The sequence below is a fragment of the Papilio xuthus genome, unplaced genomic scaffold (genome assembly GCF_000836235.2).
Source record: "Papilio xuthus unplaced genomic scaffold, Pxut_1.1 DF827680.1, whole genome shotgun sequence".
NCBI classification, from domain to species: Eukaryota; Metazoa; Arthropoda; class Insecta; order Lepidoptera; family Papilionidae; genus Papilio; species Papilio xuthus.
In genome coordinates this window covers 2,271,209-2,288,208 of record NW_013530969.1, presented here as the reverse complement: position 1 = coordinate 2,288,208, position 17,000 = coordinate 2,271,209, and the positions used below count along the sequence as shown (strand labels likewise).

General features: G+C 31.0%; 2 protein-coding genes across 7 annotated transcripts in view; both read left to right on the top strand.

The window, feature by feature from the left end:
- Dh44 (corticotropin-releasing diuretic hormone 44) overlaps positions 1–10,248 on the top strand; it is a 40,132-nt gene extending 29,884 nt beyond the window's left edge. For 4 of the 6 annotated variants that reach the window (XM_013311875.1, XM_013311876.1, XM_013311874.1 and 1 more), the window contains 4 exons: positions 3,711–3,839; positions 5,609–5,704; positions 9,713–9,896; positions 10,106–10,248. In XM_013311875.1, coding sequence (XP_013167329.1) covers positions 3,711–3,839; positions 5,609–5,704; positions 9,713–9,896; positions 10,106–10,146 — 450 coding nt within the window. In that variant the 3' untranslated portion in view covers positions 10,147–10,248. Of the gene's footprint in view, positions 1–3,710; positions 3,840–5,608; positions 5,705–6,681; positions 6,824–7,057; positions 7,128–7,674; positions 7,832–8,016; positions 8,143–9,712; positions 9,897–10,105 lie in introns of those variants that run through there. The other 2 variants (XM_013311872.1, XM_013311873.1) reach the window with 2 other exon arrangements.
- A 4,858-nt stretch (positions 10,249–15,106) lies between these two features.
- Positions 15,107–17,000, top strand: part of LOC106116913 (IQ domain-containing protein G) — a 3,601-nt gene continuing 1,707 nt past the window's right edge. The window contains exon 1 of the mRNA XM_013310971.1: positions 15,107–15,123. Within this exon, the coding sequence (XP_013166425.1) occupies positions 15,107–15,123 (17 nt within the window). The remainder of the gene's footprint in view (positions 15,124–17,000) is intronic.

Genomic DNA, 17,000 nt, shown 5'->3' with positions numbered 1-17,000 from the left:
GTATGTAGATGCATTAAACTTCAGATGTCTAATAAGTGAGAAAAAATAATTTTGAATTTAGTAGCTCAAGTATAAAAAGGGTCCTGATAGACACACGGACGGACAACAAAGTGATCTTATAGAGGTTTCGTTTTTTTCCTTTCGGGGTACGGAACCATAAAAATGAGATGTGGTGTTAAATCTTAGGAGAATATGAGGAAAAAAATGCAACGTAAATATAACAATATTTTACGCTGCGGGTAACTATTTTGATATCCAGCTGCGAAAAATTATTGTGTAATGTCTTCCAAAAGTAAAATAGCTATTTACCTATTTGTACAGGGTGGCATTGGCGAGATAAGATACCTAATTTTTCTACGAGTATGGCTTCGCTCCTTTATGCCATTAGACTAAAACATTATTTCCATTTAATCTATTAAATTCCATTCCATTAAATCATTATTTCCAAAAAAAAGTATTTCAGAAAAAACCCTATTCACATAAAGATAACTAAAATTTTAGATGATTTTGTTTTTATGATAAGGTGTACAGAAACTTAGTTATCAAGATCCCGCGATATTAAAATGTGCCAATAAATAACGCGACCCAAAAAAAAAGTATTCCAACAGCTGACTTATCTAAACAAATTTATTGTGGCCCTCTGTATCAAGGGTCACGGTAACAAATGTTACTAACTGCCTATTTTTTTTAATTCATATTTACCTTGACATTAAACTCAAACAAAAAGTAGGGGCTGCTGTTTATATTATATGTAAACAAAAATCTAGAAGATAAGTTTAATAAATTAAAATCAAAAAATTCTTTGACTTATCAATCACTTAATGATCAATTTCATAAAATACTTTATTGTTCCTACAAAATATAAAGCTATTGATGAGATTTCAATAGTTATTGTTAACCGTCAAATGATTTAAATAATAAAAGTATGTAAATACAGTTTTCCTTTTGAATATGAAGCGTGAATGAGTAATTAATCATATAAGAATAACAAAGCAAAGAGATAACTGCAACGTTTTATTAAAAGGTATTCAAAAGATATGTGTACTTACATCGTTTATATCCTACATTATGTACTAACATTTCAATAAATAATATCTAAAGTTTCATGTAGTAAAAAGTAACAAATAAATCTTATAATAAGACCACACAATGTTGCCTTTTCGATCGTTATTTATTTAGAAATAGCTTTTGCCCGCGACTTTGAAAATTAAAAAAGAGCTTTTTAAGTAGGCTAAGCGTTCTTCTAGACAGTGTTTTACATCTATACCAAATATTATTCACATCCATTTAGCCTTTATCTACATTCTAACACACATCCATCCATCCATTTAAACATTTGCATTTATAATATCAGTAAGATTTTGCAACGTTACTACTACTATACCGATTTAAAAAGCATATCGAGTGTATGAAAGGATCATTCAATCTAATAACATTTTCAACGGATAGTATAGTACGATGGAACTTATTATGCACACTTATATTTGTGAATAACTTGGTGGGTTATTGAATTTTCGCCGTGGCGCTTGACATCATTAATTATCGCATCGTCAAACGCGATTCACTTCACAAAGTCAAGGTTGAAAATGTCCAAAGGTCTTAGTTTTGAATGACATCATTTCATTCAGTTCTTACGAAAGGTTTAAATTTATTAACTATGTTGAAGTATGATTTTTTTTATTGTTCAGTCAATTGCTACTTAATTTATAGAAATTATCCTTAAAACTACTTGGGCTATTAAAATTAACTATAACTTTAAAGATATGAGCTGAACAGGAACTTAACAAAAATGAACAAAAGTAAAAAAAATGTAGAAATGTATCTAAAAATGTAAAAAAAAACTTTTAAATAGCGTATAAATTCTAGAAAGAATTAGTTTCCAAGTATTTCACATCTAAATGCTTCGTTCAATTTGTCTGAACGTAAGATGTGCGGAGGCAGCGATGTAATTTAAAGTAAAGGAGGCTTTTCTACACATTAGCTGTGTCACTTGCTTCGTGGCTTTCGGTAAAGACTTTGCGGCTTAACTACGCTAATATATTACATATGTGAACACACAAGATAGTAGATAACAGAAACATTTTATTTACAATCAAGTATTAAGACAATCTAAACCCAAATGTCTACAGTAAGAAATATACTTATTTTGCTTAATCAGGCATTTAGTATTTATTATAATATTTTCTTACGTTGAAGGAAAACATCGTGATGCATCCTGCATATGTCTGCGAAAAAAAATGGCGAGTGTGGTTGACTATGGTACAGTCACCCCCTAAATTATGGGGGCTCCGAGTCCCTAAGTGGGTTCGCATAGTGAGCTGATGATGTTGATAAAATATTATAAATTAAAAATGCAAATAATGCAGCCGTAAATAAAAGATTTTTTTAGCCCTTACTGGTTATCGATCACTATTAAAGACTTACATATGTTTGTAAATATTATCGATAAATAAAGTAAAGATTTACAAGATTTTATTTTATCAAATATTATAAACGATTGTTAATATAGAATTTTTATTCAAAATTAAAAACAAATGTGATAATAACAATAAATTCTTTAACGCGCACATGGGTCATGAAACTGAAGCGTCTATGGAGCGTGAAATTATAAACAGTACAGATATATATAAAATCAGGACTTGAAAAATCTAACGGAAGTAATGTATGAGAGAACCTTATATTTTTTATCATTTGTTGGATTAAAACTTTAACAAAGTATTTTATGTCTTGTTTTAATTTAATTGTATAGCTTTTAAAATAATGTATGCATTTTCCTTTTTTAATTATACCAAATGTTGTAATTGATGGAAAAGCTAACAAAAGAATTAAAATAAAAGAAAGCATGCGGCTTTATACGATAGCCATATGTATTCCTGATCACATAAACGAATTGTAAATAGTAATAACGTATAAATTTTAACCATATTAACTCATGTTGACATAATAAATTGGATTGGATTACAAACTTCAACTTTATATTTAAAAGTTAAATGTTAGCAAATAAATTATTTCGTATTATTCACAATAAATAAATAGAAAATGTTCGTATCACAAAGGACAAGTGGGCGACATAAACGGCAAAAGTTTCCCAGGCCTCTACAAATAAAGTGCCTTCGAGTATTCTCCAAATGAAGTAAATTCTCACCGCAAACCTCGGAGCATGAGAACGGACATGTGATTTCACTTGTTGCCACGTATTGATTCTAATTAACCGACACTCTATGGACTTACCAAAGGGTGTTTTGAACTAAAAGTACATAATTAGTTATTTATTTTTAAATTAGTAACGATTCCATAGCTTGTGAAGTCAATTTATTTCTAGTTTCTTTGGATTTTATGAACTTTTATAGATAGTCAACTGGAAAAGGTGACTGGAGAATATTTACTGTCTAGATTTGTTGTCCTTTTTGGTTAAATTAATATTAAATTTTTCATAGACTTAGCGACTGATATTTTTAGCTATAAATATTTGTTGAAAGTTTGTTGACTGTGTTTGGTAAGGGTTAAAATCCTCAGTCGACTTAAATCCGACGCGCATCGCAAGGCTGATACGACGCACCCCACTTTTACTTAATAGGGTAAAAACAATTTTTAAATAGAATTAACTTAAAAATAAATTATCAATTGAATATGTATTGATTACGCTTCCCAAAGTTGTATCAACAAAGTATCAAAACTGTTTCGTATTAACTTGACGCTGTTTTTGGCAGATGTGGTGGGCAGTGTGGTGCGTGGCGGTGATGGGAGCCGGCGCGATGGCGGCCGCCGCGCCTTCTGACGGCCTGGTACCAATCTCCTCTGCCGACTGGGAACAGATCGACGCTTCCACTACTGACGACGTAAGTACTATTGAACAATATTGATAGTTTCGAATATTAATTAAACAAAGCACTTTGACTTAACACTTAAAATCAAAATTGAGGTGAAAATTGAAGCATGCAGAATGCCAGACAAGAACAAAAAGAAGTTGTTAAAACTAAAGATGTCGGAATTATTAATATATGAACTGATTTTGTAATGTCTAGCTCAACAGTAATAGCTTTAAAACCGTACTATAATAACAAGTTTTGAAATAATAAATAGCAGGTATTGTACTGTTTCAAATAAAATAAATTAGTGTTAAGCCCCTTAATACAGCACAATGTTAAACTACTTCAACGGTGTTATTTTGTCACAAATGGCTATTTAAATATTTATTTACAAATTAACATTTTGTTAAGCCAATTAAGCCGTGGCCTCCCAATTATAGTGCGAAACGCAAATAAATTGATTAGTGTTGGGATCGACAGGTTTAATTACTTTGAGTTGACTTTTTACATGACGTCGCTTGTTTCCTGTAATAAGAGATTTGCAGCACGAATTTAATAAATTCATTAAAAGTGAATTTTATTTTTAAATGAAAAATCTTAAATACTTTATTCGCACATATATTATTTATGGTATAGGAGTAAATATATGTGTGAAGTTAACCAACCCACAAAGGGCCAGCGATGTTGATTATGGCCTAGTCAGTTTTAACTTAGGGAAGGCTCCGAGCTCCTCAGTGTTGACGCATAGTGAGCTGAATAAAAATAGGAGTAAATTAATTTTAGAATAACATCTTCTAGTACTAATTCGATCTTCATTTTGAGTAGGAACGTAGGATGTAATAAACTAAACGTAACTAAACGTAAAAAGCCAACTTCATTATTCGGTCTATCTTACGAGACGGCTTTTAACGTATTGCTGCAACTTTACATTGAATATTTAATTTATTATTCTATACAATTTATAGTAATGAATAGGATTACACTGTCCGAGACTCAAGAGATACGTAATATTCATGAAATAATTCAAGTTAAGTCTCATAGAGAACCACATAAAGTGATCTTTAAATATTTAAACATGTCTGCTACGATTGGACAACATATCGCTTAGGTTCTGTATCTTAAAGAGGAAAATTGTTGACGTTTTTAAATTTGATTTAAAGTAAATATTTTAGTTTAAATTCCACGATCGCAACACGTCCTTTGCTTTCATATTTACATATCTGTCCTCAAAGGCGGAACGATTTCCCTCTGCCGCAGGCGGAGAGGTATTCTGTTGAATTTTGTCAAAATACGTACCTTTTCCCAGCTCAAGTACGACGTCGTCGTATGTAGTGCAAAAGCGAAACAACTTTACTGTATAAATCATGATATATCTTGTTTGAAATTTTGTAACTACTTATGGAATACTTCAACTTATAATGCGATACAGTGTACTTTAAATTCCCTCATAAAAAAACTGTACAGTTTATTTAAGATTACAAGAGTTCACAAACGAGAATTCTATTTTATGAAGTAGTTAGGCACTGTTGATACCTCAAAACTTTACTGTAGTGACACTTTAATTACATATTTTCATCTCTTTCATTCTCTTCTGCAAAATAGACTATGTATTACATATAATACATCACAACAGAGAACATTTTAAGCGAATCCCAACTTGGAGTTTCACGTCAAATTGTGTCTTCTCAAACATATTTGTAGAACCAATATTTCATTTCGTATTTTCCCAACTTTATATTAAATGTTTTATGGTTTCTGATCTTACATAAAATATTAACAAATAATATTTGTTGTACCAGGAGAGCATGGGCAACGCAGTAGCACCATTGGGCGGGCGCTACGCAGCTGCTGCTCCCTGGCTCTACATGCTCGCTGACATGCCGAAGGATTCTCAGGTAAACTATTATAATTATAAGTTAGTACATTAAAAGGTCATTGACGTTTTGACTTACTAATACTTTATAGTAATGTTAAAATTAAAATTATCTAATATATCGATCGTTTAAATTTATGTTTGGAATACCATAGTACGGTAAGTAATGAATTATCTTAAGGAATGTAGTGTAGAGTAGTAGATATTCCATCATAAATTTAACATACCGTAAACCTTAGCTCAACAAATAACTTTAACTGTAATGACGTCTTAAATTATGTAGATAATTTTAATATCTTACATCATTGGAGTTTACCGTCTTCTTTTATATTATACGCTCTCTGTTTCAAACTTAAATAAAAACCCGATAATACTTAATGTAAAGAAAAACATAAATGATTTAATGCTGACTAGAACAACTGCTCATACTGCTACCCACTTCTTTTTTAGATGTAAAATCTACATAACGGCCTATACGTTAGCTTTACACTTTTTCTACATACTGTAGCTATAAAATTTATATGTCAGAAATAACGTTGCTATTTTTATTTACAAACAGAAAAAGTAGAGTGTAAAAGTAAACGGATTTAACATCTTCGTTGAACAAATTAATTAACAGAACCATTAAAACAATTTACGAACGAGGAAAAACGTCGGATTCGATTCGGTAACATTTTCCGCTTTGTTATTTTAATCGTCCGAGATTTACTCGAACCCTTTGCTAACAGGTAAAAGTGTCCCTGTTATTAGCAGAACAATTAAAACATTTACAATGTACTTCATTTACAACTTTCCAATTTAACTAAATATCATGTGACTTTTAATCATACTTGCGTCAAAAAAAGAAAGTTTAAACTTGACTTTTAAAAGTGTATATTTGATTATTTATAACAAGTGGACGTATTTTGAAATAATAAAATGTTTCGTAAGTATTTTGGTTCATAAAGTTTTAAGCACATAAAGCTATGGCTCGGTGTTAAGTTCATAAGGTCTGTAAAGGTAAAAGTGGACGGGAAGAGATCCCGTAGTACAATCTCCGTGTATCCCGCGATGGAAGTGTTGCAAAGGGGAGCGTACAACAACTACATGGAGAGGCTGGCCCACGCCAACAGAAATTTCCTCAACTGCGTCGGGAAACGAGGTCAGCAAACATTAAATATAGTAATTAAACACTAAGTACTGCTGAAAAATGTGAAATTCACTAAGATTTCTCACGTTTGTCACAAAAATTATTTTGCTAAGGTAAAAACTTCATATTGTTCAGGTCAATATTAACATATTTTTCTGTTAAAATTACATAGTGATATTATTTATTACATTATTTTTATATTTTTCATTATTCATTGGATTTTCAATCTTTTTTTTTCTTTTTTAGATCCCATGAACAGCGCTGACTGCAGACTGAAGCACTGAACTGATATAAAAAGGAATATCTCCCGTCCTGCCCTTGATTGAATGTTACGTTTGACTTTATAATATTTGAATTTACTAATGTTTAACGTTAAATATATTAATTGTTCGTAATTTGTAATTAAAAAGTTAATGTAAGTGTTTAAAATAAAGTATTTAATCTTTACACATTTTCATTGTTTTCATTTTGTGTCCTCACAGTTAAGGTTAAAAATCTAATATGTTATAACTCACAACACGAACACATAAATATACATACATACTTCTTCTAATGCCTCTCCATCACTGGAAGTTGTCCGACAGCTCATCGAACCTATCGCTGTCCTGTGCCGAGCGATAAAGTTGTTCAACGCTGGCAATAGTGGTCCATTCCTGGATGTTTCTTAACCACGACTTTCTTTTCCTTCCAACTCGTATTCTGCCAAAATACACACAAAATATTATATTGTTACTCTAAAACATAAGATTTTTGCATACTTAACTATTCTATTTGAATTTTAAAGTAATTAGTATTCTTTTTAGAAAATAACAATTAATAAATCATTACAAGCGTGTTAATAAAAGTGTGGGTTGGGGATGAAGGTTGTAAGTGGCAGGGTGAAGCGACGCATGCCCTCGCTGTCCATCGACCTGCCGATGTCTGTGCTGCGACATAAGCTAAGCCAAGAACAGGAGCGAAAGGCTCAAGCCCTCCGAGCTGTCGCCAACAGGAACTTCTTGAACGGCATCGGAAAACGAGGTATGTTTATTAAGACCTCTTTTTTACATAACTTTGTCGTTTAACAAATGGCAAAAATCTTATATATTTTCTTAAAATAATTCATTTTATATTTTTTTGTAGACTTGGCAATTTGTTGATTTTGTAGGCACATTTTTTATGTAATGAAAATATCATGGAATAATCAAGTATTAAAATTGTTACAGCTTTCCAATGGATACCAGAAGAAGTAGCAAGATTCTACTAAGAAATAAATTGGAGAAAATGGAATATCGACTTATGATTGACAATGTTGACATCATTGATCAAAAGAATGTTAATAAGCTTGTTATGTATAGATTTTATCTAGATTTTATCCTCTACATACCATATAACCTCAAAAATGACAAATTCTAGTCTAGTTTGATTGTAATTAATGTAATATGAGCTGTAAGACTTTAACTTATTGAATTATAATTGGATAGAATATAATTTGTAGATGTATTATTTATTTTATGAATTCAGTTTATTTGTAATTTGTTTTAGTAATACGGTATTATTAATTTAAATTTCTTATTAAGTGCAATAAAAGATATCTCGATTGATTAGTTGTATCATTTTAAATCCTTGCCTTGAAATTAGTGTTGAATTCAATATAAACAATGTTCACAATTCAACTAGCTACATCAAAATAAAAAAGATTGAGATTATGTTCTTAAAAACTTTATAAAACCCAATATAATTTGTTATCATACTTAACACTCTATCATCATAATTATAGCCCACCCCAATGACTTTCTCAATACGCGGTCTTCTGCTTTGAGTCGTGTTAGTTACACTATTTATAGCTCAACAACGGCTTTACCGATATGGCTAAAAATTGGTGAGGAGGTAGCTTAGAGCCGGGAGACGGAGATAGGATACCATTTATTAATTTTTTTTGTAATTTATGTCTTGAAGAGCTGATTTTAATTTAACTTATCTATATGTTTTTTTTATTCTATTATATATTTTCTTTATATATCCACGCGGACGGAGTCGCGGGCTACAGCTAGTAATTTATATTAATTACTTACTACTCAAAAACAACTAACTTTATATTTATTTATTTTATTTTTCAATTATTAAAACTATTATTATAACGTATTTAGTCAGAAAACACTTTCTTAGTATTCGATATTGTTTGCAACAGAATATGTTACTTATCACTTAACTGATATTAATTTCATTTTTCTCAATATAATATTGTGATATTCGGATACATAAAAGTGAGATGAGTAATTAGATCATGTCCATGAGTGCTGTCAATTGGATGTTGTTATACAACTTGCCAACATCTAGCGGGAATTGTGATAATAACAATTATTGGGGTAACAAATATAGTATTTTTTCTTTTCCTGCCAAAGGAATGTATATTCGTTAATTTATTAAAAATCGTTAAATCTCTATCCGCAATCGATTCTTAATTAGCCATATTTGTTACACAATTAGCTATCATAAGATAACAATTAATTTATTGATTTGAACTACATTTTTTTACTTGCAGTTTGAAATATAATATAATATATCTCTAGATGGAACAGTCTTTTATATTGAGTAATTACACCAAAAATAACTAAACTTATTGATAAGTATGAGAGTAATTAAAACAACGGTTGCTCAGTGCAGACTGTCTTTAATGTCACCTTTCGTATACGTCGGACGTAGCCGACCGTTCCTATTTACGCATAGTGCAAGCGCATACATAACACTTATCGTCTTGTAAAGTATTACATCATGTTATAACCCAAAAACTCTATAACACGCTTTTTATTGTCATCACTTACATTCCCTTTGACATAACAGAGACAGCTATATGTGTCAACACAAAATGTTATGATTCTAGGATCCTATAATAATGTTAAGATGTTGGTATCAATGCAGAGGTCGGAGTGGTTGGAGGGCCGGTCGCGTCCGAAGCGCAAGATGCCTTCCCTCTCGATTAACAACCCAATGGAGGTGCTACGGCAACGGCTGCTGCTTGAGGTGGCACGCAAGCAGATGCGCGAGGCAAACCAGCGGCAGGCCGTCGTCAACCGTCTCTTCCTGCAAAACGTCGGCAAGCGAGGTAACGGTCGGTTCGCAATTTAATGAAAAGCTGTCTATAACACAATTTTAGTTATCGGCGAAGCATAAATAGAAGCGGATACTTAAATCTCTCAGAGCAATTTGTTTATATAACACCACTAAAACATATTACACAAAGTATATTTCTTGATAATGAATGACCGCAGTTTATGTTTAGTATGTATTGATAAAATCTGTTTTTTTTTCTAGCATTTTGGGCGAACCAGGCTCCTTCCCGCTACGAGAACTAATCCGCATTCCCCGATCGCCTCCCTTCCGTTTGCAAGCTACAACAGACCTGAATAACATTCCGTTTACACATTATTGTTACATTCAATTTATTTATTAAGCCCTATGTTTTATTTATAACTAAATATTATTAAGCTTCACTTATACTAGATATTAAAATAAATATAACATTCCTTAGTAACTATTTTTTTTTATTAAATGGTGTATGCTGACCAGCTCCAGTATACACTATTATTATAAAAAATAAAATCGATTAATACAATGATTCGATCATTATTTCATTGCATCGAATATTTAATCTATAATTATTATGTTTTAATTTAATATACTCGCTTTTTGTGCCAAATGTACTATTTTATGTCTAAGCAGAATTGTATTTGTAGTATAAATAAAATAGGAATATATTACGAAGATATTATTGAAATATTCCTGTTCGCTTATGTTCAGTTGTTTATGTTTATGTACAGTATAATTATTAGATCTGAATATATTTTAATTTTTCAAATATATTTCTGTTAGTATTAAAACTAGGCGAGCGTAGTATATTTAGTGACATTACAAATTGCGTTCAATAAAAACGTTAAACTATGAAGTTGCGTTTTATTTCAGTAAATCTTGTTACGAGTAGATAATTTCCTTAATTACTTATTTGGTTGATAAAGATGGAGAGAATTGTCATACAGTTTTTAAATCAATACAGTCAATTCAATACAGATTAACACACCCTTATATTAAATGTCAAAAACTACGAGTATTTACACGAACGTCACAACTTTGACGTCATAAACTTAAAGTTGTATAACTTAGTAGGTAAGTTGTAACTAAGTTTTAATAAGTAAATCGCGTAGGTGTTTATACAGTGTGATGCTTCCAAGTCCCATCAAGTTGCTATTTTAAGCATCTTTTAAGTTGGACTAATTGAAAAGGTTCACTCAGAGTAACCGTGAAGAGGCGGCCTTGAATTCTTTGAAATTATATCGCAGCGTGCGAGATTCATTCATTTGACATCGACATGGAAACGTTGTTAGTTTGCTAAGAAAAATTATGTAATAGTAAGTTTATTCATTATATTATTTCTAGAATTTCTTTTACAAGATTCTAAAGTATTGTGTTGTGTATGGTGGTCGAAAAAAAATGGCTTTTTGCAAAAAATTAAAAGAAGTAATTCCATTAAAAACAACAATTTTTATTGCGATTTTATTAGGAAACCCAATATGTTTTTTAACAATATGAAAAGAAGGCGAAAAATCAACTTTAAAGGAAGTTCCAAAAATGAGGGTAAGTTTAATGCTTTAACAATACTAAGTTTTGTATACTGTAAATTCGTAATATAAGAAACTCTCTTTGACGCCTGACTCCAAAGCTTTTACAGCAGGCTGTATGGTCCATCGATTTCGTTACACAACCTACGAACTTGATTCAATACGCTTAACGAAGCATGAGTTCAGTCAAATACCTTGCCATCACCACTTTTGTTATTTAAAAGTTCTTTTTTAGGGTTGCGTACCTCGAAAGGAAAGAAACGGAACCCTTATAGGATCAAATTGACGTTGTCTGTCTGTTAAGACTCTTTTTTAATATTTACGTCGTTAAGAAAAATTTAACTATTTTTGTTGTACATTAAAATGTGGACACTTCGGCAGTAAAATGTACACGTTCAATTTATTTTCTTATTTGCTCAGTAAACCCTCAGAGTGACCGGCTAATCCTGCCTGTTATACTAAAAGCTCGGTAAATGTTGAAAAGTTTCAGTCATTTTTCTTAAAATAAAATTAATTAACACGAGATCAGTCCACGTATTTTGGTTAATTCCGAACGTAAACTTTCTTGACTCTAGAATTATTATGTCTTAACATCGTAAAGATGCAGTCTTTTTACTTTTAACAGTCTGTCGCGTGCCAGTCAGTCCGCGTGGAAATAAATAAAACCTTTATAAGTATCCTGTTTTCTTCCAGACTATTTTCTACATCTATGCCAATAATAAACAACCTATCATTCATCTTAAGTTTCGCATTTATAAGAATATTTGGCATTTTTTAAACCCTCTTTATATTTGGTGACTAATAACATATCAGAGAAGCATAAAGAAGTATAGAGAAAGAGAACATTTCAAAGTTTTCATTATTTTAATTGAACAAAATAATGTTCGCAGTTAACGATTTTTTGTTTTTGATTTATCCAATTGTACAATGACGGGCCGTGGCCGTAACTCGTGACGCTTCACAAATTAGAATGGTATAATAAAAAGCTCAATCAACTTTCGTTCAATCGGGGCCTCCCCTTTGACGACATTAATTAACTTTTAGACCTCTCACATACTGCATTGCATTAAGGCAATTAAATTTTTGTTCTAATAAATATGACGATTTTAACATTCAACGATTAATCTGGATTAATTCTGTACTTTGTACCTCCTCCTACTCCTGTACCTGTTTTCTCAGAAAACGGTGTAAACAGGGAAATAACATCTTACTTCTTACTAATATTACACATGCGAATGTTTAGATGCATGGATGGATGTTTATTGGAAGGTATCTCCATATCAGTTGACCGGATCTCGTTGAAATTTGGCACACATATAGAACAATGTCTAGAAGAACACATAGGCTAATTATGTTTTTTTTAATTCCGCGCGGACGGAGTCGCGGGCGACCGCTAGTAGCATATAAATGTATGGATATGGAAGAATCTTAGTTAGACTATTTAATTGATACCCTAATATCATTTTATATATGACGTAGAGTTGTTGGCAACATGATCTTAAGGTATTAACTCGAAAAAAGAAATCTAGTCTAAACAAAATCCATTGGTTTAACTTTATATTTGTTATTTTCAACGACTTCATTGTCTAAACTAATTCAGACAGTCGCGTTATAAAAATTTACACTAAATTCTCGAGTATTCTGCGCATTTTTATTCTCATTTCGTAAATCTTGCAGGCACGTACACCTACCTCGTCATGCTTGGAAGTACACAGAATATAAAGCTTGTAAATTCAATTAAAATAAGACTTTGTTATTTTTATATTGGACAAGGAAATCCATTGCGTCTAAAGATAATTGTATAAAATTTATTTTTGTAATACTGATCCAATCCAATAACTACATATTGGAAGTAAATACTTAATTTTTATTTGAATATATTTAAGATTTTCTAAAAGAGCGAATTCCGTTCTCTGTTTTTTTTACGAGGCCTGATAATTCAGAATCTAATGTTTAAATAAATATTGGCTACGGTTAACCATTCTAAAGCGACACTATCTTTTGCAAAACAAACTTTGGTTATGAGAATTAGGTAACCGCATGTCAAAATTGGATTTGGATGAAGTTGGAGTAAAACGTTACATTAATAGAAGTCGAATGAAACCAAAGTCGATTCAAATTCAAATAAGTAATGAGATTTCTAAATTGATTTAGGGAAAATAATTTTCGTTATGTGTTTCAAACACACACAAAAAATATTTATTTATCTTTGTAGATTTTTGCCTATGTGATATGCGGTTATATTTATTGGCAGAGGAGTCCGAGCTTGGGACTATAGACTATATTAGAAGTTTGGGCGCGTCAAAAGTAGAACAAATGAAAACGACAAAGATCGGTTCACTTGATGCTCGAATGTTTATTAATTATGTTCGTCATCTAAATAGACGTAAATTAAGTAATTTTAAACTTATTGTAGTTAAATTAAAAGTTTAATTATTATACATCGACGAATATATATACGTTTACGAAATATAGATGACAACGTTGTTAAGACGAGTGCCCAAAATATCGGTTGTGAAATGACGAATTGTATCGTCTTAAAATCCGTCGTAGTGGCGTACCGGTGTAAATGTGCCGAGAGGTAATGCAATCACGCGGCCGCCGGGGCGTCACATTAAATTAAATCCTCTTTAATTACCGCTCGTAGACGGCGCAGTGAAGCAAGCAACATTGCGCCCTCCTTAGGCGCCTTCGCACCATAGTGCCTACGGGCAAGAATCGACTAGAACCGCTTTTATTCATCGTCTTTAAATAACTTACTGCACACTGAGAATCTGCATATGTACATAAGTTTAGCCAACTACACTAAAATTAAAAAATGCTAAGGCAATAAAATGCTGTGTTATTTTGTTAGGTCATTTTCATTTGAAATATACCACAAAATAAAGATTCATTTCCGGCTGTTGGTGAAGTTAAAACAAGTATCTGGAGAATGTATTAATATATTAAAGTTTATTTTTGACAAAAAAATATTTAAGATATTTCCGTGAGCTTTGTAAAACTTTTCTCATTGAAATGTAACGTTCAACGAAGAAACATTTTTCTTGGAAAATAAAAGATAGAACAATTGGGTTTGTTCTTTTCATTTTTAAATGCGGCACTGTTTTGATGTTTTGCGAAAGTTTTGTTTAAAATAAATACTTTGGACAAAAAAAATAGATAAAAATATTTATCATTTAAAAATTTCGGAACGCGAAAAGGTTAAAATTATAAAAACCGGTCGCAATATATATATATTTTTATGTATGGACAAGCAAGCTTTAAATTATGTGAGTGTCATTCATTTTACAGTATTAATAGTCGTTGCGGTGAAAATTATTGTAGGCGCTGACATTTCTTTTGAGGCCGATTGAGGTCTTGGTCGAGACTTAAATAGCTATTCAACTATTGAAATATATTACTAGCAGTGTTTTTACATATGATAATAATTTTGTTTTATTTAGCGCTTAACTAGTAGCTCATGTTTGTAGTAAATATTTGCTTTGCTGAAATAATTTTATCATCAAGCATTGTTTGTATTAGCGGACACAACGTGTTTAATTATCGATTTATCAGTTCGCGTTGCTCGGTAATACCCCATCGATCAACCAACAGAGCGTAACGTCAGACAGCGGCTTCTAACAATCACTGCAATTTTAACTATTATTTAATATTTATACTAGAGTTTGCATTGTTAGAATAAAGAAGTGTTATGGGAATAATGGAAGAAACGACAAGGTAAATTTATTTATTATTTAATTGATATATTATCAATGCTTGTATGGTCAAAAATTACTAATACAGATTAAAAAGAACAGCGAAAAAATCATAATTCCACGAAATTTTTTTTTGGTAATTTTAATGAATTTCTGATCCCGTCCTTTTTAGGAAAAGTCGAAGTCGTGTTGTTTCTTCTTTAAGAGAAATTTCAACTGTATAATATAAACTAAAACGAAAGAAATCTATATATTTTTACCAATTATATTGAAAAATCTGAATGACTTGACCGGATTCCCTTATCGTTTTTGAATTTTAATATTTATAGACTGAATTTTTTTTATATCTTTGTTTGTATAAAGAGTTGTATAACATTTAAAATTATGATTAGGTCAGGGTTTAGGCAGAGGATTAGAGGGGTGGGGAGGGGGTCTAACGGATCCGATCGTGCGCACATATTGCGAGCGTGTGATATTGTAGGTCGTCCCGCGGGTAATCTCGCCGTACCTCCATTATTACGTTTCGCAGTTCACTAAAAGTCAGAGGAAATACGATTTGATTTTTCGCTATCACCAATACAGCGATACATTCAAAATGAATAAACGAAATTCAATATAAGGTGCGATATTTTTATTGAGAAGTTTGTCTATTTACATATATGTATTTATGTGTAAGATAGTGGTATGACCAAATAAAATTCTCTCTAATAACAATGTCAGTTTTTAAAGACAAAAATATGTGGCTGATTGCAATCAATAAAATTCGCGGCGATTGAATATTGTAGAATTAACAATTGGAAATCAGGGGTGTACTTCACTGCACATTAATAAAACAGGACATTGCGAAAAAAAAAATCTATTAAAATTTGTATCAAAGTTAAATATGACGATTTACAAACATATGTAAATAATTACATTTAAACAAAGTATGTTCTAAAGGTCTTATTACTTTATTAGGATCTGCAAAATGGACGGATTGCTGTTCGTTTTGATTCTAGAAGTTTCACTCCTTCAAATAAGAATCTTAGGTGAGTTAACATTGACATAATATTGTAATAATTTAAATATTAAATACATAGTACCTTTATATTTTTTTAATCATATTTCCAAAATATGTATGTAATCTTACGTAGGATTAACCAACTGTTTTTGCTTTCTTTTTCAATAAAAAAAATAGTAAATTTTCTTATAAAAAACAAAGACAAAATCACTTCAAGAAATACACTCAATGAGATTGAAAGACAATTTATAAAGCTTGTTCCGTGAGCACAGCACAGGTAACACATAAACTAATATCCTTTGGAAAAGTTGCTTTTATACTTAGAAGTATACTTTACTAAAGTTGTTTTCAGAGGTAACGATTAGCTTAGCCATATGGTTTTGACTGGTGAAACACTCTGACAAAATATATTTTTATCCGTTTCATTCCTTTTAACAAAAACAAGAAATATTTTCGTATAAATTGTTGTTTTTCATGTGCACTATGGTTGTTTATAGAACATAGATAATGTAAAATTTAATACAGATACATAGAGTACAAAGCAATAAGTTAAACCATGTTATGTTGTCACTTGGAACACAAGAAAGTGTAAAATTCTTTCTACAGTCTTAAACTCGCGTGTGAAGCTCTTTGATGTACAAATATAATTATGATGCGCTAGTGCTTTCAACATCAAATTATGCCAATGTTGTATAGAGTATACTCAAAGATATTATATTGAAAATAGTTACTAAACCAAAGACGACAAAATTTTAATATCCGTCTATGAAGAAATTGTTATTCAGATAATGCCAGAAAATATATTTCTAAGATAAGTTTTATGGATGCTAATTAAACGATTAAACCCAAATAAAATAATAATTTTAAATAAAAACTCGCAATAGTGTTTGATTTTAATA